Genomic DNA, 25669 nt, shown 5'->3' with positions numbered 1-25669 from the left:
ATATTTCGGCCAGTCAAAGATGGTCGCCGAAATGTCAAGTCGCGGGTGTGAGGTGCAGTGATGTTTTTTCGCTTTTTACTAAATATTTGCACATAAAAGTGTGTTTCATCATAACACAAGGATAACTAATTGTAAGTTCTTACAACTCTAATTCAAGGTATTTCTCATCCAAGTGTAATAATGCGTTAAATACGCTTCCAACCTTTGATTTTGACAGGTGATAGGTGTTTCTCTAACAATAATATGATTTATTGTGAACTTATACAATAATTCCGCGGTATTTCTAATTAATTTACAAGTAAATCGATTGGTTCTCGATTTTAGAAATTCTGCGCTGTGTTTACGTTATGTTTTTCGTGTAAATATGGCAATAGAATCTGAATATTTGTGCAGTTTCTTGACACCTTTATAAATCTTGGAATTCATTGCGATCAACAATTTTGGATAGGTACCCCGATTAAATATAATGCAAACATACTTCCGAATTATTCTATGCTTGGGTTGTCACCTTGAATTAATTACATTTTTGTGTCGTTAGTTATATTCATCAGTTTTTTTACTAGCAAATATTTGACGTCTACAATATTTTATAATTATATTATTTATTTAACATACTTATGAAATGTATGTATTGTTATTGTCATGGATTTCTTTGGAAAATTAATTATGGAGTTTTTTCTGAACATGTTTTTTTATTTTATCAATTTTAGGGTCAGATATTAAAAAAATCTCTTTGCATCATTCCAACAGAAGTGACATTACTGATGATTGAACTGTTAATTCTATACGGATAGGAAATATTTAAGTGATTGAAATATCAAATTGAATTTTTAAAAATCCTATGAAAAATTAATGTAGAAACTTATGTAGAAACCATAGAATTAAGAATAGTCCAGAAACTGCACACGAGCATCAAACGGAAGGCGACTAAACTACTCAGAAATGAGTAGTTTACTCGCCTTCTTTAGTAAATGATTATTATTCTTATAAATAACTTATATAGCGCCATTTTCGTAATATGATACCTCAAGGGCTCTTTACATAGTGATTCTATTGATAAATTAATTTAAATGAAGCTTTTAAATTTGTAATTTAATTCTAACAACTTATTTTGTTATCTTTACGGATTTATTCAAATAATTTAGAGAAGAAGTGGGTTTTAAGGTTTTTACGAAACATCACTTCACTCTCACAGCCTCGCACCTCTGCTGGGAGAGCATTCCATGTCATAGGGCCTGCGACCGCAAATGCGCGTTCACTGAATTTGCGTAGAGGTATAATAACTTTTTCTCTCGCCAAAGACGTAGCTGATCTAAGCGTAAGATGCCTGTCAGCTAGTTCATCTGGAATGCATAGTTCCCTTAGATATTCCGGAGCAGAGTTGTGCAGTGATTTATACATAAGTCAACACAGTTTGTATTCCACTCTCTGTGAAAAACGTAGCCAGTGTAATTCCCGAAGTAGTGGAGTAATATGACTGAACTTTAGAGATTTCGAAAATAAGTCTCGCTTCAGCATTTAATACAGACTTTAGGCGTTTGGCGTTCTTTCCTCTGCTTACCCCTGCGGAGTAACGGTGTGATGGTTAGTTTGTTTGTTTGCTACAACACAGGAAAGATGTATGAAAAAAAATATACTCAAATTTGAAAAAAAAAACAGTTCAGGTTTTGTTGAAAAGTTTTCAATGCATTGATTTAAAAAAATATGTGAACTTATATGATAGACATCCATGTTATGATTGATGTTAAAATATAAACAAGATCTATGGTCTATTATCATTATTCTTTAATCAATTGTCTTGTGATGAATTTAGCCTACTTGAGCACGACAAATGGCTTCTTAATTGATGTTAATTTACAAATAGAGCGCTCTCTATTTGTTTATTTAACCCTTCCAGTGCGAGCATGGTTACATTAACTTAATTACCACAAATTAATAAGGGTCTATAAAATACTGTCGATTAAAAAAAATCAAGTTTAAACATGTCGTGTTTTTGTAGGGACATATTTTTTAATAATTTCTTTTTTAAAGTTATGTTTGAAAACATTTCTCCACAAGATCTACATTGATTTTGGAAACACAATTAATTTTTCTAAATCCAATTCATATATTTTTATCGGTATTCATACTAAGTGATATTTTCCTATTACAGAAAAATTGTTTAAACTATTTTAAATGTTAAATTGGTGCGAAGGTTCTCACGGTCACTGTTATCAATGTGTTTCTTTTTTGGGTGATACCGTGTGTGTTTGATTTGTTCCGACGTTTCGGCTACCATTGCAGGAGCCATCTTCAGGGTAAACTGTGTGTTTTCTAGAAAAAAAGTGTGTTTATTTACTAGTAATTTGTACTGTGTCGTAGTCGGCAGTAGGCACATTTCTATTCGTTTTTGTAGTGTAGTGCTGGGAACCATGTTGAGTTTAATTTAAGCCCTATTAACTTAAAAAAACACACAGTTGACCCTGAAGATGGCTCCTGCAATGGTAGCTGAAATGTCAGAACAAATCGCACACACAAAACACACACGGTATCACCCAAAAAAGAAACATTTATTCCAAATGTGTTTTGAACCAATTGCGTAGGCCTTATATAATTTACTTAAAACTTCATGTACAAAGAATCAGTACTTTGGCGGACTTATTGCTAAAAGCAATATCTTCCAGCCGTCCAAAAAACGGGCTGGTCAAAATATACATGAAAAAATAAACCTAATTTATTAAAATGACAGCTGTTTTGTAATGGGGCGATGAGGCTTGCACATATTAAATTAAAAAAAGTATATTATGTTTTACATATTATAAGGATGAGGAATGTGGAATCAGATAATGAGTTTGGAAGGAGAGAAAGAGAAACCAAGGAAAGAAAAGGGATATAAATGTATATAAAAAAAAAACAGTAAAACACAGGGAGTTTGGGATTCTGAGGGTATATAGTAATGTTTCAGGCGTTTCTTGAAAGTGGCTAGAGAAGTAGCTACGTATATATATATATATATATATATTCTAGCAAAATGATTTGAATTGCAAACGTCTATTGACTGAAATTCTTTTCCCAGAATATGCATAAGACCCATGCAATTGGTTTACAACACATTTGAAACCATTGAGATATAATACATAGAGATAACACTTTATACAAATCCGAGCTAAAAAGTCCTCCCCGAAGAACAGGGATTGACCAGCGGAGATAGCAAATATCGTCACGTTGACTTTGACAAGAAAAACAAGTAGTGCAGTAAAAAGCACGGACTGTTAACATCAGTCTACTTACAGTATATTGCTCCCTTCTGCATACGCATCACCTTTGTTTGTCGTTTTGCTTTACGCCCGACTTACTGAACATATTAATAAGAATGACATTAAAATAGCCATTTTAAACAAATATTGATGAACCGTTACGCTTCTGAGGTCATTATGTGAATCTATGTTAAAATTGCGATGCATTTTTTATACGTGTTGATAAAAAAAACAAAAGAAATCTTAAATGCCATAACTTCATAAAATATTTTGGGATTTTAATCATTATTTTTGTGTATTGTAGAGAAAGAATCATTAATTTAATATCCGTAAAAGAAATAAATGTAGTTTTTTTTTTATTTACAATAAATATAGAATATAAAATACAATTAACAAAATTATTTTTTAACATATATGTTTATGGGCGCAAATTCCATGTAGTCCCCTTTTACAGCGACTTCAAAAATTTTTATTGAAGAAGAGACTATCGATAACCGTTTGCGCGGCACACGCGACTTCGCTGACGGTCAGGTGTGCTCTGGCAGGTTCGGGCAGGAACGGTGAGACACGCGTCAATTTATTGACGCTCCGCAGTTTTGACGGGTATAATGGCGTCAATTTATTGACTCTCCACAGTCTAACGGTTAAGATAAGAACATTACTTGGCGGTTGAAGGTTAAACCATCGCTTTTCCAGATCGATTTGTGCAGTATCTTAACGTACACACAGGCATTTTAGTAATTTCGAGGACAAAAGTAGCTGGCGAACGCTCGCAACAGACTGAAAACCGTTCTATCAAACAAAGACCAATGGGCTGCAAGTTGGGAGAACATATTTCGAACGCTTATGTTTACTCTTGTTATATACCTCAATGTTTGAAAGAATGAAATAATCAAGGTCAACATGGCAACGGTTATCTTTGTCGTGAAACACTACCCTCACTCTTGTCTTTTAAGTAAATATGATTTCAACAATGTTTTGAGTATGTCCGAATGTTAGTTGACAGGCTGGATTTCCTCCCAGATTTATTTAGATCGAAATTTGTTCTATACATTGTAAAATCTAGGAGCAGGAGAGTGAATGTCTCTTGAATTCTATTTTCGCTCATCTTTGTAGAAAATCTCTAAATCTATCAAATAATCTAAAATAATTCTTACGGTATATAAATTTTAAACTTAGAATCAGTCATGAATTTTTAAATTACGATTTTTTACTAAAAACATTAAATTTGTTAAAACTTAACAATATAAGAAAAAATATAGACCTTTTAAATTTATTCAAAATTGTAAATTCAATATGGGATTGCCCTGAACTATTATCTCTCATCAACTTCAGGGTTCCTGGAAGAATGACTAGACGGGTGCCACCGTTTTGTAGCAACAATTCACGGGCAGTGTATACTTGTAATGCCGTATTAAATAGACTTCATGAACTCGGCAATAGTTATTCCCACGTATCTGATATATTCAATGTAGGGTATTGTTCCTATTGAACAAACCTTTTGAACTTTTTCAAAGATGGTGAATGGTAATTATATTTATTTATTCATGCATTTCATAATAAATATATATACAGTTTTTTGTTCACTTTGCCTAGCTGTGTGAAACAGTACTTATGATTTTCTTGTTGTTTTACTGTAGAATGTTTTTATTATTTAAACTTTCTACTGAATATGCTGTATAATTTTCAGGTTAACTTTTTTAAATATAAATCTTTTAAATTGTTGGTTTATTTTTTTTTTTATATATATCTTGGGTATAAAGAAATTCATGTTTTAAAAAAAATATATATATTAAGCCAAATATGTTGATATTTTTAATGTTTGTAAAAGGCAGATTTTCCGTTTATGTTTATAAAATAAAATAAAAATAAAATAAATAAAAATTAATAAATAAAATAATGATGTCTAAAAATAAATCACGACGGATTCTTGCGAAAAACTTCTCAAATTTCTTACTTTTTATCAAAAGAACAATTTAACCCTGTAACCAGATAATATGATACTGTAAATCAAATTAACTAGAGCTGTTCACTTTCCAATTTGACGTCCTCGGTACTAATTTCGAGAATGAAATAATAGGCCACGCCTGTGATTGTGTAGTTGACAATGCAACCGAGTATTGAATTACAGTGTTCATAACTTCTCCGCTTGCAGTTGCTAACATCGAATAAAAAATGTTTATTTGCGTAAAAGACCCCTGATATCTTTTGATAGAAGTTACCAACTTGTCAACAATACGAATATCAAGTGAAAGCACTACTTCCACATACCCGAAAACCCGTTTTAAAGACCAAGGGTCTCCTTACCGATTTCATTCATACTTCAGATAAGTATTTGTAAATGAAGATTTATACGCTTAAACAATACTCACTTACAGATTCAAAAACTACTCTTACTCAAATGAAAGACATAATCCCTACAATACATCACATACAAATAATATAATCACTCAACACAAAGACAACTTAAACAAATACAAACTAATACCACTTTCGAACAATAGGATTTTTAGTATTATTCAATTAAAATCTATAACCTACTTTCACTATCTATTAAAACTATTAGTAAAGAGAAAATGTTCAAAAAGGCTATAAAAAATGGATAGTGGAGCTAGGTAGAAGTAAAATGGATTGTCTCATTCGCCCAAACCAATATTGAATCAACCGCTCCACAAGTGTATAGCTTATGTTAGGTTTTTGTTCTTTCATTGTGCGTTTTGTAATATAAATAATATAGGTTTACATAAACTAATTATAAACATATATACGTAGTGTTTAAAACTGTCTGAATATTTTGTTAATTATCTCTGTTTATTAAGTTAGTCTTCTTTGCTTATTCACAAATGTAAAAATATTTTTAAAAAGTATATTGTTAAGCGTCCTCGGCACGGGTAACCCCAGTGAGGTCACATTATTTTTATTATTAATTGTAGTTTGTAAGAGAAAAAATATGAATAAATAAAAAATAATAATCAGTCTTTTGTTATTATGTTCAGTGTTTAATTTGACATTATTTTGCTAACTAATTCAAACCATCGAATATTTAATATATTATGTATTTATTTATTTGTATTCAATAAATGGCAAACACAAATCTTTATAATACGTACAGGCACAATTGAAATAAAATACAAAATTTAAGGCAGGACATTTTTTATTTTTTATAATAACTTGTCAATTCTCAATGTCAGCTTATTGAAATTAATCCTTTGCTAGATTTGAAGACTCCTGAAACAAAAATTAAATATACATGATTTATATTTATTCTAAATGACAAACTTTGATAGTTTTATAAGGTTATGTCATTCCACTGTCTTTAAACTTTTAAATTCGTGTTATGATAAAAAAGTTATTTTCATGTAAATGTGTAATTAAAAAGAGTGAGTACAGATTTCATGAATATTGAAGTAATAAAATAACTAATGACAAATAATTTCTGCTAGTTACAGTGAACTATTATATTCGATAAGAAATACTTCATTATTATTTCAGCAAATGTAGCAATAATCGCAAGAAGAAATAAAGTATACGTCAAACATCAAACAATAAAATATTATGACAACGATGTTTGGCCACTCGACGGGAACCTATAATAGTTATGCATGTAGTATGCCTGTTGAACAGAATAATGGGTCGATGTTCAAGTCCATACCAGAACATATTTTTAAAAATGATTTTTACTGTAAATATTTTTATTAAATATATTTTTTCTGTTAATTGGAGGTTTGTGTTATGTTTCAATTAAAACAAAAAGCTGCAAGTGACATAAATATTATATGTATTTTTATTGAATCAAAAATAGCAACCCATTCTTTAGATTTTGTTCATAGTGTCTTTGTGGACATGTTTTTATGAAAATTATTGCAGCTTACCTATCAATAAACCGACCGCTCGCCACTGCAGAATTGTAAATGTTACACAATATGTAAAATAATCACTATAGTCATGTTATTTCATGCAATCATGAAACTCTGTTTCCGAAAATTCATATGAAAAACGCAAAAACAAGCCTGTTATAGTGTGTTTAGCAAAATTGTTCACCAACAAATGGGAAATTTTTACTTTTTTCATGAACAACATCAAATGAATTATTTTTTTTTTCGATCAATTTACATTGATCAATTTGTCCCACCTCTAAAGTTTTTGCAAAATGATGTAACCTTGTAAGAACGTCGTTAATAATTAAGTTTATTTTAGTTTTAAAGCTAATTTTATACATTAATGTTGATTTATGTTTCAAGCATTGTATTAAAAAAAATAATAAACACGCCAGATACAAATGATTTTTCGTGTGTCAATATAAATAACTCCTTTGACGTTACTACAAAGTTATGTCGTCTCTTTTTCTGAGAACTGTCATTCTAATCATGTCACATTTTAAGGAGTATAGGAGTCTGATCTTTATTCTTTCGCTTTGATTATGATTATGTTCAAGTAGACTCTCATTATTTTTTGAATGAATAATTTTATACCCAAATATCATGGTATTATAAAATATCGTTTCCCTATATTATGCAAGTATTTGCAATTTATTTAACACTAGCTTTTACCAGCGGCTTTCCTCGTGTGGCATTAGATAAAATGAGTTAATTAATCAGTTTTTTCGTTAAAAAATAAGAATTTTTCGGATCGAATGATTTTTTTGGCATAAAAAGTAGCCTGTATCGATTGTCGGTCCTACAACTATCGCTATGCAAAAAAAGACGATCCTTTGGCATACGGTGACGTAGAATCGTGGTTTTGTTTTGACAACTATTAATTTTCCATCAAGAATTCGTTTACCGCTAAGAATCTTCTCGAGGGGTGATATTTTTTTCGGAATGAAAGTAGTAGTACCCTATGACACTTCTCAGCTCTCCGACTATCCCTATGACAAAAATCACGTTGATCGGCTGCCCTGTTACGACGTGAAGGAAACACGAACAAACAGACACACTTTCGCATTTATAATATTATATTGCATTGATATATATATATATATTTAATTATACCTCAGTGATTATAGTATGAATGAGGAGTTTAAAATTATTTTTATTTGTTAATAGACTATTAAACCAAGCTTAAAAAAATGTATCGTATTATCAGCGCTACGATTTTTTAAAGTTTTGTGTTTCTGAAATTACTCCGCATGTGATGTCAAAGGTTCTCATCAGCTTCTCTCAGTCACTTCTGCCGATTGGTCCGTTGACGGTAAGTAAACCGGAAATCTTCGGCAACTCTTTTATCATTGGTTGATTCATATGAACTGGTGACGTCGTTCAAAGTAGTTTGTTTTTATTAAAATATTTTCAATATTTTTTTCGTACATTTTCAAGAAACTTTGCCTTATAATTAATGCTTTAGAAAGTAAACCGAAAATCTTCCGCAACTCTTTTATCATTGGTTTATTTATATTAACTACTGACGTCATTGAAAGTAGTTCGTTTTTATTAAAATATTTTTCATAATTTTTTCGTACATTTTGAAGAAATTTTGCCTCATAAATGAAAATAGGAAACTAATTATTCACAGATATAATTTTTCATTGAAAAATTCCTTTTTTTCACGTTTATTTTTAATGGAAATTTTACAAAACTTGGTTTGCGAAAACTTTACACTATATTGATTGTAACAAATACCATAACCATAGAATTAAGAATAGTCCAGAAGGAGCGTAGAATTATATTTGAATACATCGAACTGTGTCCGAAAATTCCCCCGCCGTGCCCCACTTTCGCCGCGCGCATTCGTAATGTCGCCGCGTAATGTTGCACGATGGGAAAAAATATAATCATATCACAAATGTAAGGTAAAAAAAAGTAATCTGTAAATTTCTCTATAAATTTATTGTGCGCGCGGAAATATTGATTGACACAACAGAGTAGATAAGTAAAGGGTCATTTACTAAGAGTAATTGAATTAATGAACTTAAACATAAAATATAAAACAAATTTTATTTTACATAAAACTGATATTTTTATATCAGGTTAAATAATATTAGATGTTTTAAAGATAATGTCGGTCAAATGTCCACCACAGAGAAAAAAAAAGTTACTACCCTGGCAACACTAACGAAATGTCCATTTTGATTTCTTCGACAATCTGATCAATGGAAAAATAATTCAATTTTTAAGTAATGTATTTGCTACTTACACATTCATTTTCTAATTACAATGAAATGTGATCCCATCCTGTTTCTTTAAGATCCTAGCAGTATTTCTACACTTTAAAACGACACAACACGGCATAGTTGAGTTCAAATCAGGAGTTGCGTACTGAGCGACGTCTACAAAGAAACTAATGGGTCAAAACGTAAATATACTCATTTATGAGTAGTTTAGTCGCCTTCTGTTTGATGCTCGTATGCGGTTTCTGGACTATTCTTAATTATGTGACCATAGCGATATAATTTCGTTCCTTTTCACAAAATAGTGTACAAAACAAAAAATAACTTATCTTATTTTCGTTTTAGAATCTCCTTATTGCTATAATTTTTACCGCCCGTGAGATAACAATTTTTGTAGCCAATTTCCCGTAGGGATGAATTGTTATAAAATCGTCAAAGATAATTATTTATCGATGACTAAAATCGATAAAATATCTATAATATTATAACGTGATTGAAGCAAACTCAGTAGGTACTTGGTAGATATTTTCTCAATTATACTTCCTTGTTTCAGCTGTAGTATTTTGAATAAGATATGTAAATCATGTGTACGATTATAAATACACTTAAAACCTTGTGTTACATCGTGTTATTTTGCCAAGATTTGAATCATTTCCGACACATATTTATATCTCCCGCGCCTCTGTTTGACACTTCTATTTTTGACAGGCGGCGCCATCTTGAATTTTCGGCGCCAGGTGCATTTGTTTTTTTTTCTTCGAAAATCGAACGCTGTTTTTGTTTTTTTAGTATTTTTATCTAATTAAAAGTACCCGGAACTGGGCGGACGTAACCAACGTAACATGTCCACCGATGTTTACAATTATTTCTACTTTTTTCATTCGTTTCAATAGCATGCTAAAGAATAGCATCGCGTCTTTTTAAAAAATAAATGACCCGCTAAGCCTCTATTTTAGAAGCTTGTCAGCAGGTGGAAAAAAGGTAAGATTGATTTATTTTATAGAAATTTACAGTCAACAATGATTAAATTACGTAATAAAGATATAGTAATAGATTATAGATGTTCAAATATGGGCAGAATGGTGAATGTTACACAGTGTGTAAAGTGGCCACTTAAACCAGCCAATGACAGGTCATAAGCCCTGTAGATCCCTAGACTTCTATATTACCTTCTCTTAAATGTTCTTCATCTCTGTTGTAATATGTTAATAATAAAGATAAGATTCAAAGACAGACCAGCGAAGTTTCTAAATAATAAGCATACATATAAAATTATGGTACATTCTTAAATGTGTGCGTGCTATATACCTATATATGTAAAAGGGTGTGTTTGTGTGTGCATCATCAAAAAGCAAGTGGGAGTGTATCGCAGCCGGATAGAATGAGTCATAATTTATTTATGGAAAGAAATTATGAAAAATACGCTACAAAAATATTTCATGGATTTTTCCTCACATCATCATAATCTTCTTTCTTTTTCCGCACCGCATGGTGCATAAGACACTGCTTTGGTATATTAATCGCAGCGTACCATGATCATTTTCGTTACATGAAGGTAAGATTATCAGTCTTACGCTTTAGGTGTCAGTCCGGGGACTATGAAATATTCTAGTTTAAAACACCCTTTTAAATAAAATAAAAATGTCAAACATGTCGGGAATCAAACCCGAGACCTTTTGTTTGGTAGTCAGTCACGCTGATCACCACATGATGCCGACAAATGGCGGGATTAGAACACGTGACGCAAGTTTCGCAGTTGGTCGTTTAACCAACTGTGCTTGTTAAATAGTATTTTAAAATTACGTTTCAGAATTTTCGTTAGAAAAATGGCAATTTTTTTTTGTGTTTTTGGAAAAAATTCTCGTCTCGTTTATTAAAATATTTTTCGGTTTATTCCAAAGTAACCCATTCAAACCAGCCAATTGCAGGTCTTATATAAATGGCCCTGTATATGCCTATACTTCCGTATTCCCTTTTCAAAAAATTCTCCATGTCTATTGTAATATGTAATCTCTATAATAATTTCCTAGGGTTGAAATCCAGTCCTTGTCTACATGCTTTTGGAAAAACTCAAAATATTGTCAAATACGTATTAATTATTAAATGAACATAAAAATAAAAACACATTTTTTTAAACATTGTAACCTGTAATACATACGTAACCCTTACTCCATACCTCCAAAAACACAAAATTTTATTTGACATAAAGGCTTGACTTATTAGCTCCTAATATAGGGTGTTCTTTAAACCCTATCACAGCCGAAACCACGATGATCAGTATGAGCAATAAGACATATTGGCATATTAAAAAAAATATTTATATCGAAGAAAATTTGTAAAAATAAAATATTAAAAAGATCAAATGGTTGCTTACTTCTGCAGGGGAGAAGCGAGGGGGGCGCGGCCGCGTGGTTAACGGTGTGTCAGACTGCCCCCTCTCCCTCCTCGTTTCTCTCCTGCAGAAGTTAGCAACCATTTGTTTTTTTAAATATTTTATTTAAAAAAAAATTATTCCTTATAATTTTAATGTGTCAATATGTCTTCTTGCTCATACTGATCATCGTGGTTTCGGATGTGACAGGGTTTAAAGAACACCTTGTATATTAGATTTATTTATCATACATTGTTAAAATTATAAAATAGGATTATGTTCATTTAAAAATTATTCCTTGACAAGGGAGCACGTTTAGGTCCAAAACTGGTCGGTAATTAAATAAGTCATAAGTTGTTGAAAACAATGTTATAAAATCGTATTTAGAATTTTTAATTAGCATTTACCAATGCTTATTATTTAATTTCTATTTCACCATGCTAACGCTAATTATAATTATTAGCTTACTATTGCTCCTTGCTGAATTTTATTTTATTTTAGTTACTAAAGTAGTTGCTTAATCACAATGGCCACACTTGTAATGACCGACATGATAAATGTTTCTCACCGCGATCGCGCTTATCGTTTTAGTTTTAATATAGAAATGTCGGGGATTATTATATTTTTTAATATTTCCACACCTCAACCTGATGCGTGGCAACACCTAATATTAAATGTCATAATTAAAAATATTTACGTTTTGCGTATTTGAATATTATTTGGCGCCGTTGAATTATCGTACTAACTAAAGATGGAAAATACTCCAAAACTGTAAGTAAAATAAATTTGTTTTTTAAAGTTGTAATTGTTTGTGTATAATTTATCATGTACTATTTATATTTAACTCAATTTGAGACAGCAATAAAAATATATAATTTATTAACACGGTACATAATATTAAAGTCATAGAATTGAGAATAGTCCAGAAACCGCATACGCACATCAAACAGAAGGCGACTACACTACTCATAAATGAGTAGGTTTACGTTTTGACCAATTAGTTTCTTTGTAGACGTCGCTCAGTACGCAACTCCTGATTTTAATTCAACTTTGCCGTGTTGTGTCCTTTTAATGAGTAGAAATAATGCTAAAAAAAACAGGATGCAATAACATTTCATGTGTAATTAGCAAATGAATGTGTATATAAAAAATGCATTACTTAAAAATTGAATTATTTTTCCATCTGTCAGATTGTCGAAGAAACAAAATGGAAATTTCGTTAATGTTGCCAGGGTAGTAATTTTTTTTACCCTACTTTGCTCATCTAATGAGAGAATAAATCAAAATTGGATCTCGGATTTAACAACTCTGTGGTTGTATTATTTAACATGATATAAAAATATCAGTTTTATGTAAATTAAAATTTCTTTTAAATTTTAAGTTTAAAGTTCATTAATTTAATTACTCTTATTAAATGACCCTTTACTTATCTACTCTGTTGTGTCAATTAATGTTTCCGAGTGCCCAATAAAATTTTAGAAATTAATTAGGGCTTTATTGGACACAGTCTGATGTATTCAAATATGATTCTACGCTCTTTCTGGACTATTCTTAATTCTATGATTAAAGTCATAATTACCCTTTCCCTCACTAAGCATCCAAAAATTACATTACTACCGAATAATTACCGAACGGGGGGACCAAACGACCCCAGTGCCTACTTGTATATGGCGTCAGGAGAATAAAACTTTAGAAGTGTTTATGACCGTGCAATAATTTATTCACGTTTTCGCGTACACATATTTTACTCATCCCTGTATTTTATTCATTTTTGTTAGTTTGCCGAATGCTTATGTAAATAAAGTGAAATTGACCAAATCGGTCTATGGGGGATTCGAATCCCCCCCTTCGGTCCGGCTAGGTTAACATAATCATAAATTTTATACTGAAATTAAACAATTAACTATCACACAAAATTAAACAAAAGACTCAGACAACCTTTACAAAATATATTGTTAAAAATATTATCATAACCGTAATATGAATTTTATAAATTTAATTATTTTGTTAAATTAATGTAATCCGTAAGCGTTTATAAATAAATAAATTTCAAATAAAGAATAATAATCAAAACAAAGTAAACATTTTCATAATCGATTAACAAATTACAACAGGGATAGAGAACATTTTAGGTAAGGGAAGTTGGAAGTCTAGGCATTTACAAGACTTATGATCTTTCATTGGCTGGTTTAAGTGGCCACTTTACACACTGTGTAACATTCACAATAAAAATATTAAAAAATCCACTTTGTGAACTTCTTGGACCGGTTGGTTTTATTACCATATTTTGAGTTTGTCCAAATGTTTCCAGACAAATAACTGAATTTTGCTCCCTACGGAGTCATTAAGATTAACATTTGGACAAACATTTGGACAAACATTTGGACTAAATCTTGGAAAAACTCAAAATATTGTAATTTTCATGATCAATTATTAAAACATGTACAACAGGATGTTTAAACTATGCCGATAAACATCTGTGATTGAGCAACCGATGTCGCCTATGATAAAATAATACTAACGTAATTTTTAAAACTGCCTGTAAGTTTGTTATCTGATTATCAATTGGAACATCTTCAAAATAACAGCAGTTTACCTATATTTTTGTAATAAACTTATGTGGAGTTCGTATTTAATTTTGGTAATCAGTTTGTATTTATATCATCAAACAAATCTCATTAATAAATTAGAACTTATTTTTCATTTATTTTATTTATTTATATTAAACACTTGAATTTTTTGTTATACGTTGACCGGTTTCGAAGTTACTACCTTATCATCTGAATCTAAATTCATCATCGCTCCTAAGCTCATCACTCCTAAATAAAGGGGTTAAAAGCCAAAACGTCACTGTCCACGATTACCGTTTTTAGGAAAACCAACAAAACTAGCAACAAAAAGATTATTTCTAATGTGCACATTGAATAACAAATTGATAGTCTTTTCGCTACTGGTTCCGTTAGTCTTCTCAAAAACAGTGATCATGGACTGTGGTGTTTTTGCTTTTCATCGTTACTGCTCTCAAATCCGTTATCATTCCCAAATCCATTATCGCTCTCAAATCCATTATCGCTCTCGAATCCATTATCGCTCTCGAATCCATTATTGCTCTCGAATCCATTATCGCTCTTAAATCTGTTATCGCTCTCAAAACCATTATCGTTCTCAAATCCACTATCGCTCTCAAATCCATTATCGCTCTCGAATCCATTATCGCTCTCGAATCCATTATCGCTCTTAAATCTGTTATCGCTCTCAAAACCATTATCGTTCTCAAATCCATTATCGCTCTTAAATCCGTTTTCGCTCTCAAATCCGTTATCGCTCTCAAATCCATTATCGCTCTCAAATCCGTTATCGCTCACAAATCCGTTACCGCTCTCAAATTCATAATCGCTCTCAAATCCATTATCGCTCTCAAATCCACTATCGCTCTCGAATTTGCTATCCCTCTCAAATCAAATAGCTCCTAATTTGACCATGTCTGTTGTTGCAGGGCCAGAATGAGTGCGGAGGAGGGCGCCCCCGGCGACCCCCGTGCGGCGCTGATGCAGGAGATGCGCGCGCAGAACTACGACCACATCCGCTTCGCCAGCTACCGCACGGCCTGCAAGCTGCGCTTTGTGCAGAAGAAAGTCAACTGTGAGTCTGTAGGATGTTAGTTGTTGTTAGGGGGGCTCCTACCCCAGCTGGGGGTGATGAAAGAAACGCTGTTGATGTCGGCTGTGTATTTATTACATATTGTAATATACGTGTTACCACAGGTTGTGCTGGTTTGCCACCGTCCGTCTACCGCAGTCAGACTTCCTGACTTAAACGGGAGCGCACCAAGTGTGTTCCACCCGTAAATACTGCGGATGTGGCGCATCCCTTGACTATATAAAAAAATAGCATTATAAAAATTACATTTTTTAAATTTTTTAAAAATATTCCTAAAATTATCGCATTCCGTATTTCCTGTCAAAGTACCTTGGCCTTGACAGTATTCGTTAGGTACGCTAGAATCTGGATACTACTCTTCATTTTGAGTCCAGTCCTATTACAAATTATCAAACTGTAGAATGTTTTATTACTTAAACTTTCTACTGAATATGCTGTATAATTTTTAGGTTATTTTTTAAAATATAAATCTTGTATAATTTTTGGTTTGATTTTTTTTTTTTATAAATCTTGTTTTTAAAATTCATGTTTTTGAAAAAAAAGGAAAAAAAATATTAAGCCAAATATGTTAATATTATAAATGTTTGTAAAAGGCAGATTTGCCGTTTATGTTAATAAAATAAAAATATAAAAAAATAAATTTCCATTAAGGTACATAATGTTGTCATATTGTTCTACGAGACTCATAGAGATAAGAGCATCCGACTCGTGTAATGCAAAGAAAAGGTGAGACGAAAGATCGAAAAGAAATGCCGCGAGTGATGTCCTTTCAAGTGTCATATAGAACCTCGTATGGTGAAGTTAGGTTCGTATCAGGTTTGTCAACTGAAAAGGGCGTTCCAGTGTTGGCAACCTGATAATGTTTATTTAAGTACATCGCTCTCCGCTACACGTTCAAATAGTAAAAAAAATGGCAAATTACAGTAATTGTCGGATTACTGACAGAGTACTGTATTACTTTGATTTTATAATTGATATTCAAATCTTTCTGAAAACACATATCAACATAGGTGCGAAGGTTTTCACGGTCACTGTTATCAATATTATGTATCTTTTTTGGGTAATACCGTGTATGTTGGATTTGATCCGACGTTTCGGCTACCATTGCAGGAGCCATCTTCAGGCAAAACTGTGTGTTTTCACAAACGTCGGATCGTCGGATCAAATCCAACATACACGGTATTACCCAAAAAAGATACATAATATTTATATACATATCAATATGTCTGTAGAGCGGCGATGCTGTGGCTTTGGTCATTGCGATTTTTCCCTTTCCATTTCAGTGCACGCCGTGGACATATGGAACGTGATCGAGGCGTTCCGCGAGAACGGCCTCAACACCCTAGACCCGCAGGCCGAGGTGAGCGTGGCCCGGCTGGAGACGCTGCTGTCCTCGCTGTACCACAGCCTCAACAAGCGCCTGCCCCCCGCCGGGCAGGTGCGCGCCCCCCACTGCTGCGCCCTGCTGCTCAACTGGCTGCTGGCCGCCTACTGCCCCCCGGCGTAAGTACGGCTGGCGCTGCCCCTGGCTATGTGACTAACGGAATGAGTGGGGAAATTGACAAAATGTGATGGAAAATCTTAAAATTTGTTAGGAAAATGACAAAATTTGTACGGGAGATCAAATAATGTACAGTCGAACTCGGTTATTACGAGAAAGATGGGACCGACTGAATTTGCTCGTTATAAACATTCAATCGCCATTGCACATTGTCACTAAATAAAATTATTAATAAAAGCAAACTTAGAAATCTCCATTGAAGGCGTTACTGAGATATTTGCAAAAAACTTTGAAAAGTGAATTGTGAGATTTTTAATTATTTATTTATTTATTTATTTATTAACGGACATTGTCCATGTATACAATTTATAAGGTTTAAATATTACAATAAAAGAGTAGTTTAAAACATTTAAAGAAAAAAGAAAGAAGCATTGACAAACATAAGGGACATCGAGACAAGATCTGGACTATTTATTTAGTGCTCGTTTAAATCGTTGTAAACTTAAACCAAAAAAGTCCAGATCCTGTCTCGAGTTAACAATACGACAAAGGCGGGTCATTGGAGAATTTAGGCCATAGTTTGTTCTATGCTGATCGATGAACAGTACTTCATTGTTTCTCAATCTACGAGTCGGAATATTGAATTTTACTTGTCCCAGTAATGATGGAACATCGATTAAACCATTTAGTATGCCGAACATATATATGGAGTCAATATTAGTTCTACGTTTTTGTAGACTAGAAATATTTAACATTGACTCTATTTCAGCATAAGAATAATTATCTCTCTCTAGTCCGAGCATCCACGATATTTTTCGAAGCAAGCGATGTTGGACTGATTCAATGTGATTTATGCGATTGACATAGAATGGAGACCAGGCCACTATTCTAGGAGGCATATTCTAGAAGAGGGCGAACAGTTGAGCAATAAAGAGTTTTGATTGTACGGACATGAGTAAAATCAGAGGATATTCTGTTAATGAAGCCAAGTAATTTCAGTGATTTATTTACTGTATTATCTATATGCTCGTTGTATGTCAGTTTATAGTCCAAAACAACTCCTAAATCTCTGATGGACTTGACTACATCAATTAATTATGCTTCACTAACTCAATGGAGAATGCTATGTTTGCGATGTCAAGTATAATTGAAATCTGTTTTGACAAGATTTAGAGAATAGTTTTGAATTACGCTATTATTTAGGTAGATAGATTTTAATGTATAGTTTATTTTGGCATCAATGACTAATTTTGTCGTATAATAATATTTGTCGCAAGAGGCAAAATTAGCCGTTCACAACGGAGTCCTGGTCCCGACCCTGATGCATGGGAGCGAAGTATGGACTTGGAAAAACATGGATGAAAGTAGGCTGAATGCTGTCAAAATGCGATCTCTCAGGCGAATGTGTGGTACGATAGATGCACAAATGTTGAGAGCCGTACATTATGTAAGGCTGAGACGAGCATTATCGACAAAATCGAGAAAGGAGCTCTGCGCTGGTTTGGGCATGTAGAGCAAATGGACAGCGAAAGAACGTCTAAGAATATTTACAATGCGAATGTTGATGGATGCAGAAATAGAGGAAGACCGAGAAAGACATGGCACGACCAAATTCAACAAATACTTGAAGATGGACATGTCAAAAGTCGGAATAATCGGCGCGCGTGCATGAGAAGATGTATGAATGTAGAGGAAGCGAGATCTGTACTCAAAGATAGAGTGATGTGGCGTTCTATCCTCTCTGCCCACCCTTATTGTTGTTGTCAATTAATTTTCCGTTGTTAGTGGAGATTCCTAAGTTTAACAATATTTTGAGTTTGTCCAAATTTTTGTAGACAAGGTGTACTGTGTAACATTCACCATTCTGCCCATATGTAAAGTGGCCACTTAAACCAGCCATTGACAGGTCATAAGCCCTGTAGATGCCTAGACTTCTAAATAACCTTCTCTTAAATGTTCTTCATCTCTGTTGTAATATGTTAATATAAACAGCTCCCCAGGGAGTTGAATCCAGTCCTTGTCTACAAAAATTTGGACAAACTCAAAATATTGTTGATAAATTATCTGGCCCATGAAGAAGTATAGAAATTGAAAAAATAACAATTTCAGGCGTTGCCTAGTATGTAGGTGAAATAATTCAATAAGATGAATCTCACCCACGTGATAAAGGTTTCAGCTCTTTTACTTCACAAAAGTCAACAGATGGAAGAGTTGAGGAAATGTGGATGTTCAAACTTGGGCAGAATGGTGAATGTTACACAGTGTGTAAAGTGGCCACTTAAACCAGCCAATGACAGGTCATAAGCCCTGTAAATGCCTAGACTTCCATATTCCCTTCTCAAAAATTTTTCCCTCTCTGTTGAAATAAACTTAAATATGAACAACTCCCTAGGGAGAAAATCCAGCCAGGCTGCAAGCATTTGGACATACTCAAACATTGTTGTAATACTTTTGTATTTAATTTTAAGTTTTTCACATTATATTGAAGTGTTTATGTTATTTTTAATATGTATCTTTTTAAGGTCTTTTACCTGCGTGCCGTGTATATCAATAAATAAATAAGTAACCAAACAAAATATTTTTTTGGATTTGGTAAGGGTTGCTATCTTTGCTTCCAATACCCTCATATTTTGGATCACTGTTGAAATAAAATAGGTTAAGATATATTAGTTGAGCATACCTTGATAAAGAAGCTTGTGTAGCATTGAAACTGGTCGGTAGAAAAAAAAAGTACAGGGTTAACAAAAAAGTTGATTTATATTTATTTTTTAACATTTTTTGGTTCGTGTACCTGCACACAAATCTGGATTTTCTCCCAAGACGGGAGAAGTATATATTTTTATTTATATCCCTACAGAGATGAGGTAGATTCAGGATTATGGATATTCGAGCGTTTACAGGGCTTATGACCTGTCATTGGCTGGGTTAAGTGGCCACTTTATGTAGGTACTACAACATTCCCCATTACGCTTATTTAATAAAAATAAATAAATATAAGTAAAAATAAATTGCAGAGTCATCTGCAGGCGTTTACTAGTACTTAATTTAACTCGGATGAGTCTTAACTACATAAAATAAAGTAATCTGCTAATTAAATACTTAACTTCAATATCAATGCATAGATGGCGCTTCCAACTCGCTTGTGGACGGGTTCTTGATTCGTAGCATATATACAAAAACCAAAAATGTTACCTGGTGTGGATATTCGCTAAATAAGCGTAATGGGGAATGTTGTAGTACCTACATAAAGTGGCCACTTAACCCAGCCAATGACAGGTCATAAGCCCTGTAAACGCTCGAATATCCATAATCCTGAATCTTGAATTTGAAAAAATTCTACCTCATCTCTGTAGGGATATAAATAAAACTATATATTTATTTTATTTTAATGAATAACCGAAATGTTAGTGCTTCAAAGATAAATTTTAAAATAAATTTGTGTTCACAGGGAAAACGTTGGAAAGATCCGGGTGTTCTCCATCAAGGTGGCGCTTGCTACGATGTGCGCCGGGAAGCTGATGGACAAGTTAAGATGTAAGTTTTTATTTTTTTATTTTTATATTTTATTTTATTCCAGTAAAATGACTATATAGTGCAGAGCCAATTCTACCATATAAACATGAACATAATTATAAATATAAACAAAAATATAACAATAAACACAAAATAAAATTTTATATTTGCAGCACTTATGGTGGTCTTAGCATATCGCGCCATCGCTCGAACAACGGTATATATCTATATATAGTTGGATAATTTATAAAGCGCCATTTTTGTGAAAATCACCTCAAGGGCGCTGTACAATTAATAAATATCCCAGTACGTCTTGCAGCTACAGAGCGCATGGACGGTTGGGATTCTAGTTCCTCGTTTTCAATTAAGATCAATCAAAAATTATAATAGATAGGAGCTAGATTACAGGACGTCTTGCAGCTACAGAGCGCATAGACAGTTAGAAATTTAGCCCCCATTTACACATTTTAAAAATTGACAAATAAATTTAGTGTATTACAAAATAATATGAATAGTAAAAAGGAGTAAGATTACAACACGCCTTGCTGCTACTAAGCGCATAGACGATTGGAATTCTAGACCCCGTTTACAAAATTAAGGTATTTTAAAGTTGATATATTAAAGCTAGATAACCAATCATCGTGCAGCTACAAAGCGCATGGATGAGAGGAATTCCAGCAAAGTTAAAACAATATCAATAAATTTATAAAAAATAGAGTATAGTAGTAAATTGGTCAAGTGTTCATACCAAGAAGTAAGCAATAAAAAACTAAATAAATCAAACGGTGAATGGATCCACCCTGCAGTGGCTTGGAGAATTTCGTTATTAGAGTTTTTCAGGCGCTCCCATAGGCTCCAGGCTCTTTGGCGAAGTAGGGCAGCGAAGGTGTTTATTCGTCCAGCTGTAAACATTTCAGAGGCACTGAATTGTTATACCTGACCCTTAATTTATTCCTCGCTGCTTGCGTATAGTTGTTCCATAGTTCCGCTGTATACACGGACGTCAAATACGAAGTAAATCTGATTTTCTTCACTTCGTTACTGCATTGAAAGAAGCGTCTCGCTTGCATATTTATTTATTTGACACTTTATATACATATACAATAAATATACATATAAGGGCGGGCATATTGCCTTAAGGCAATTTCTTCCTACCTACCCAAACCGTTCAGTTTGAGAAAATTATAAATACATGGACATTTTGAATCTTACAATTTTATACAAAAATTAAAAGCAAAGATTAACAAAAATAAATATATATATATAAAAAAAAAATTTAAAATAACACTATACTATGAAGAGAGGAGAGGGGATGGGAAGGAAAGAAGAAGAATTAAGGAATAATTTAAATATTTAGATAGTGACATTTCAATCTTGACTTAAATGTAAATAATGAAGGGGCGTCTCTAACATTAGTGGGTAGATTATTCCACAATCGAGCGGCTACTACTGTGAAAGAGGAGGCAAAAAAATTATAGCATAGAGGCCCTGACATTGATGGCTCTTTTCTGTCTCTCTATGTCCTGATTGTCTTTACAATTATCAGTCAGTATGTGCCCTAGATATTTGACAAAACTTTTTATTTGACAAAAAATTATTAACAAAAAAAAACCCTCACATTATTTCACTGCACCAACTTTCAAGAGTTAATTCACTAACTAAACGTGTACGCATTGCTCCATTCATTCGTCCCATGCTACCATTCATTCTCACCATATTTATTTATTTTAAGCTAAACGCGATTCTGTTCATCTTATGATCGTTTTGTCCCCAGATGTATTCTCGCAAGTGTCGGACGGCTCGGGACAGCTGATGCGGCGCCGGCTGGCGGAGTACCTGCGAGAAGCCCTCGCCCTCCCGGCCGCCGTTTACGAGAGCCCCTCCTTCCCGTACTCGGACAACCTCACAGACATGCTCTTCCCCGGGGTAATTACCTATTTATTTTTTTACTAACCCTGTTGCGAAATAATAATGTGCTGTTCCTTGATCAGCACAGCGCAAACTATGGCTTGCATGCACCAATGTCCCGATTTTGTCGTGACAAGATCTGGACTTTTTTGGCGCAAGTCTTTCTAGATTTGAACAATCACTAAGGTAAACCAGATCGTGTCTTGAGGTAGTAACTATTTTTTTTTTTAATTGTCCTAACTTTAATTTTCTTTAGCTGTATTTTATTTCAATTGTACCGTTATAAAAGAATGTATTTAGCATAATTAAACGGACTAAACAAGTCCGTAAATAAATAAATATCATATTATTATTATCAAAAACATTTTTCACTTTGTGGTATGACATTTTACACTTATTTGTTTATAAATTAGTATAAACCACTTAATTTTTTTAATTACACTTCGACTGGTTTCGAGGTTAATACCTCATCGTCAGGAATTTAACTAACTTATAATTACACGCGTTGCTATTTATATAATAAAATATTGTATGAAAGAGACAGAAAATTGAAAGACAAAAAATTCCAAACGTAAAAAGGGGGTTTTACTGTATCAATAAAAAAACGGTATCATTGTTGCAGCATGGGAAGGTGACAGTAAACGACTTCATGGACACCATGATGTCGGATCCCGGTCCTCCTTGTTTAGTCTGGCTACCTCTTCTCCATCGACTCGCTTCTGTTGAAAACGGTAAGACCAATTTTACCTAGTGCACTTTACCAAAGTGATTGTATGCTATACTGATGAATCTATTCACAACAATCTCATGAATCTATTCACAACAATAAAGGTTTCAGCTCCTTAACTTCACTAAAATCAAAAAATGGAAGAATTGAAGAAATATGGATGTTCAAACATAGGCAAAATGGGGAATGTTACACAGTGTGTTAAGTGGCCACTTAAACCAGCCAATGACAGGTCATAAGCCCTGTAAATGCCTAGACTTCCATATTCCCTTATTTAAGGTATTCTGCATCCCTGTTGTAATTTGTTAATCTTAATGACTCCTGAGGGGGTGAAATCCAGTCTTTTGTCTGCGAACATTTGGACAAACTCAAATATTGTATTTTAACTAAAGTTATTTGTTAGCGCACTATGGCTTTTCACAAACAAATCTGGTCCATTTTTGAACCCATTGAGACGACACATTGAGATCAGCTCTTGCGGCAGCTTATTCCAACCATCAACAACCCTATTGCTCAGGAAATGCTTCCGTGAATTTAGGTTGAATGAGACTGTGGCCCCGAAGACGAGCAATTTGTTAAAGCTTGAACATGGGATCCAAATTTGGGCAGCTATAGTGACTGTTGAGTGTCTCGTATGTCTCTATCAGGTCACCCCTTTCTCGCCGTTCCTGCAGCGTTGTGAGACCGAGAGATTCCAGTCTCTCCACATATGGGAGCTGTTTTAGGGTCGGCGACAACTTTGTAGCTCGTCTTTGGACTCTTTCCAACAATTGAAGCTTTTAAATTTGTAATTCAATTAAAACAACATATTTTGTTGTCACATGCTACGGATTTATTCATTCAAATGATTTAGAGAACAAGTGGGTTTTAAGTTTTTTCCGAAATATCACTTCACTCTCACAGCCTCGCACCTCTGCTGGGAGAGCATTCCGTGCCATAGCGCCTGCGACCGCATATGCGTGTTCACTGAATTTAGTTCGCTGTTTGCTTAGAGGTATAATAACTTTTTCTCTCGCCGTAGACGTAGCTGATCTAAGCGTAAGACGCCTGTCAGCTAGTTCATCTGGAATGCATAGTTCCCTTAGATTTTCCAGTATTGATTTTAACCTGTCCTCCTCCTTGATGTGTAGCTAGTACACATTGCGTCTAATAACTATAATATATTAAAAAATATATACATATTTAAAAAAAATTTTATTTATTTAGTTCTATGTAACATAGTCTAATATATATTTACAACACAATATTTACATCTATACTTATTCTAACATTATTTATCACTATTATACACTTAATATCCTAATTTATAATATTCACTGTTTCATATGTACATTTTCATTAATTATATTCACTATTTACACTATATACTACCTAATATTTTTCACATATATACTTTTTACATTTAATTTTAAATATATTTACATTAATTTAATTTTTTATGCTTTCTGGCATTTCTTCAAATAGTTGTATTCCCTTGTACATGCGGCAGTTCTGGGACATTGCTTTTGATTTCTTTTCCAGTCTTATATTTTTAGATCCTCTTGTTGCATAGTTCTATGAAAGAACTCACTATTTTTTAGTTTATTTTGAAAATATCTCGGAACTATTCCTTTAATAATTATGTTTATTTCATTGGCAACATTGCATTTGATTCTTTGATCAATTGTCGTGATATCTAGAAGTTGAATCATTTTCTTAACTTTTGTTCGTCTCCCACATCTTAATATTATCCTATTGGATTTAGATATTCAGTATTCCTCCATTACACATTTACGTATCGACTGAAATAATTTGTTATTAAACAATAAGTACTTATTAGACACAAAAAAGAATTTTATCGGAAATCGGGATTAAATTATACTCACAGGATATCAATGTTTCGCATTGTTGCGTATGAGAGTAAAGAATTTACGCCCATCGCGCGTTGCAGTCAGTTACGTAGTCCAGTACTAGCTACGAGTACTTAGTAGATCTCAAGAAGTTGGCGTTGGTGCACGTTTCGTCCGAGTCGTTAGCGATACCCAATGGTTTTTTCATGTTTTCAGCAGTTAGATTTGAAATATTATCATCCTTGAATTAAATTATGATTGATTAAAGCCATTCCCTATAAATATTCAATTTTTCCTCTTTTATATCTCTTATTTTTTTATTGTGTAGTGACTACACAGCACCGTAACTCGAAGGTGTTTTCAGGACAGTAAGGGAAAGGTCAATTTGACTTAACCCTTCAATGCCCAATTATCTGCCTGCTGCCCGTGGCATTTTAAGTTTATAGATTTTCTTCCCTTCTCCTCCAGTGGTCCACCCCCTGGCGTGTTCGGCTTGCGGCCGGGAGAGGCTGGCGGGCTTCCGCTACCGCTGTTCCCGCTGCAGCCACTACACGCTGTGCCAGGACTGCTTCTGGAGGGGGCACACTTCCGACGGCCACACTAACCAGCACGAGGTCAAGGAGTACACCACATACGTGAGTCTGCCTTCTGGCCTACCTAACCTAATCTTACATTCAGTAAAATCTCATGTTTACTTGCCTTAATTTTACGTTTTCCCACTTTTTATACCCCGAAATGTTCAAGTCTCATTTTTTCCCATACATTCTCATTCAAATATTCCTCCCAATTAAGGTTTTTGCGTTTGTCAAAACCCCGGT

The 25669-nt window shown here is 33.4% G+C and overlaps 1 protein-coding gene across 1 annotated transcript in view; it reads left to right on the top strand.

Annotated features, from left to right (window-relative positions):
• Dyb (Dystrobrevin) overlaps nucleotides 1-25669 on the top strand; it is a gene marked incomplete at its 3' end in the record, with an annotated part of 42921 nt that continues 17252 nt past the window's right edge. The window contains exons 1-7 of the mRNA XM_088242083.1: nucleotides 1-131; nucleotides 15210-15355; nucleotides 16657-16876; nucleotides 20323-20408; nucleotides 22162-22313; nucleotides 22918-23026; nucleotides 25320-25486. Coding sequence (XP_088098209.1) covers nucleotides 15217-15355; nucleotides 16657-16876; nucleotides 20323-20408; nucleotides 22162-22313; nucleotides 22918-23026; nucleotides 25320-25486 — 873 coding nt within the window. The remainder of the gene's footprint in view (nucleotides 132-15209; nucleotides 15356-16656; nucleotides 16877-20322; nucleotides 20409-22161; nucleotides 22314-22917; nucleotides 23027-25319; nucleotides 25487-25669) is intronic.

This window comes from Micrasema longulum, unplaced genomic scaffold (assembly GCF_059751315.1).
Source record: "Micrasema longulum isolate JH-2025_06_02 unplaced genomic scaffold, ASM5975131v1 h1tg003288l, whole genome shotgun sequence".
NCBI classification, from domain to species: Eukaryota; Metazoa; Arthropoda; class Insecta; order Trichoptera; family Brachycentridae; genus Micrasema; species Micrasema longulum.
The sequence above is the reverse complement of the archived record's forward strand: the minus strand, read 5'-3'. Positions and strand labels throughout refer to the sequence as shown.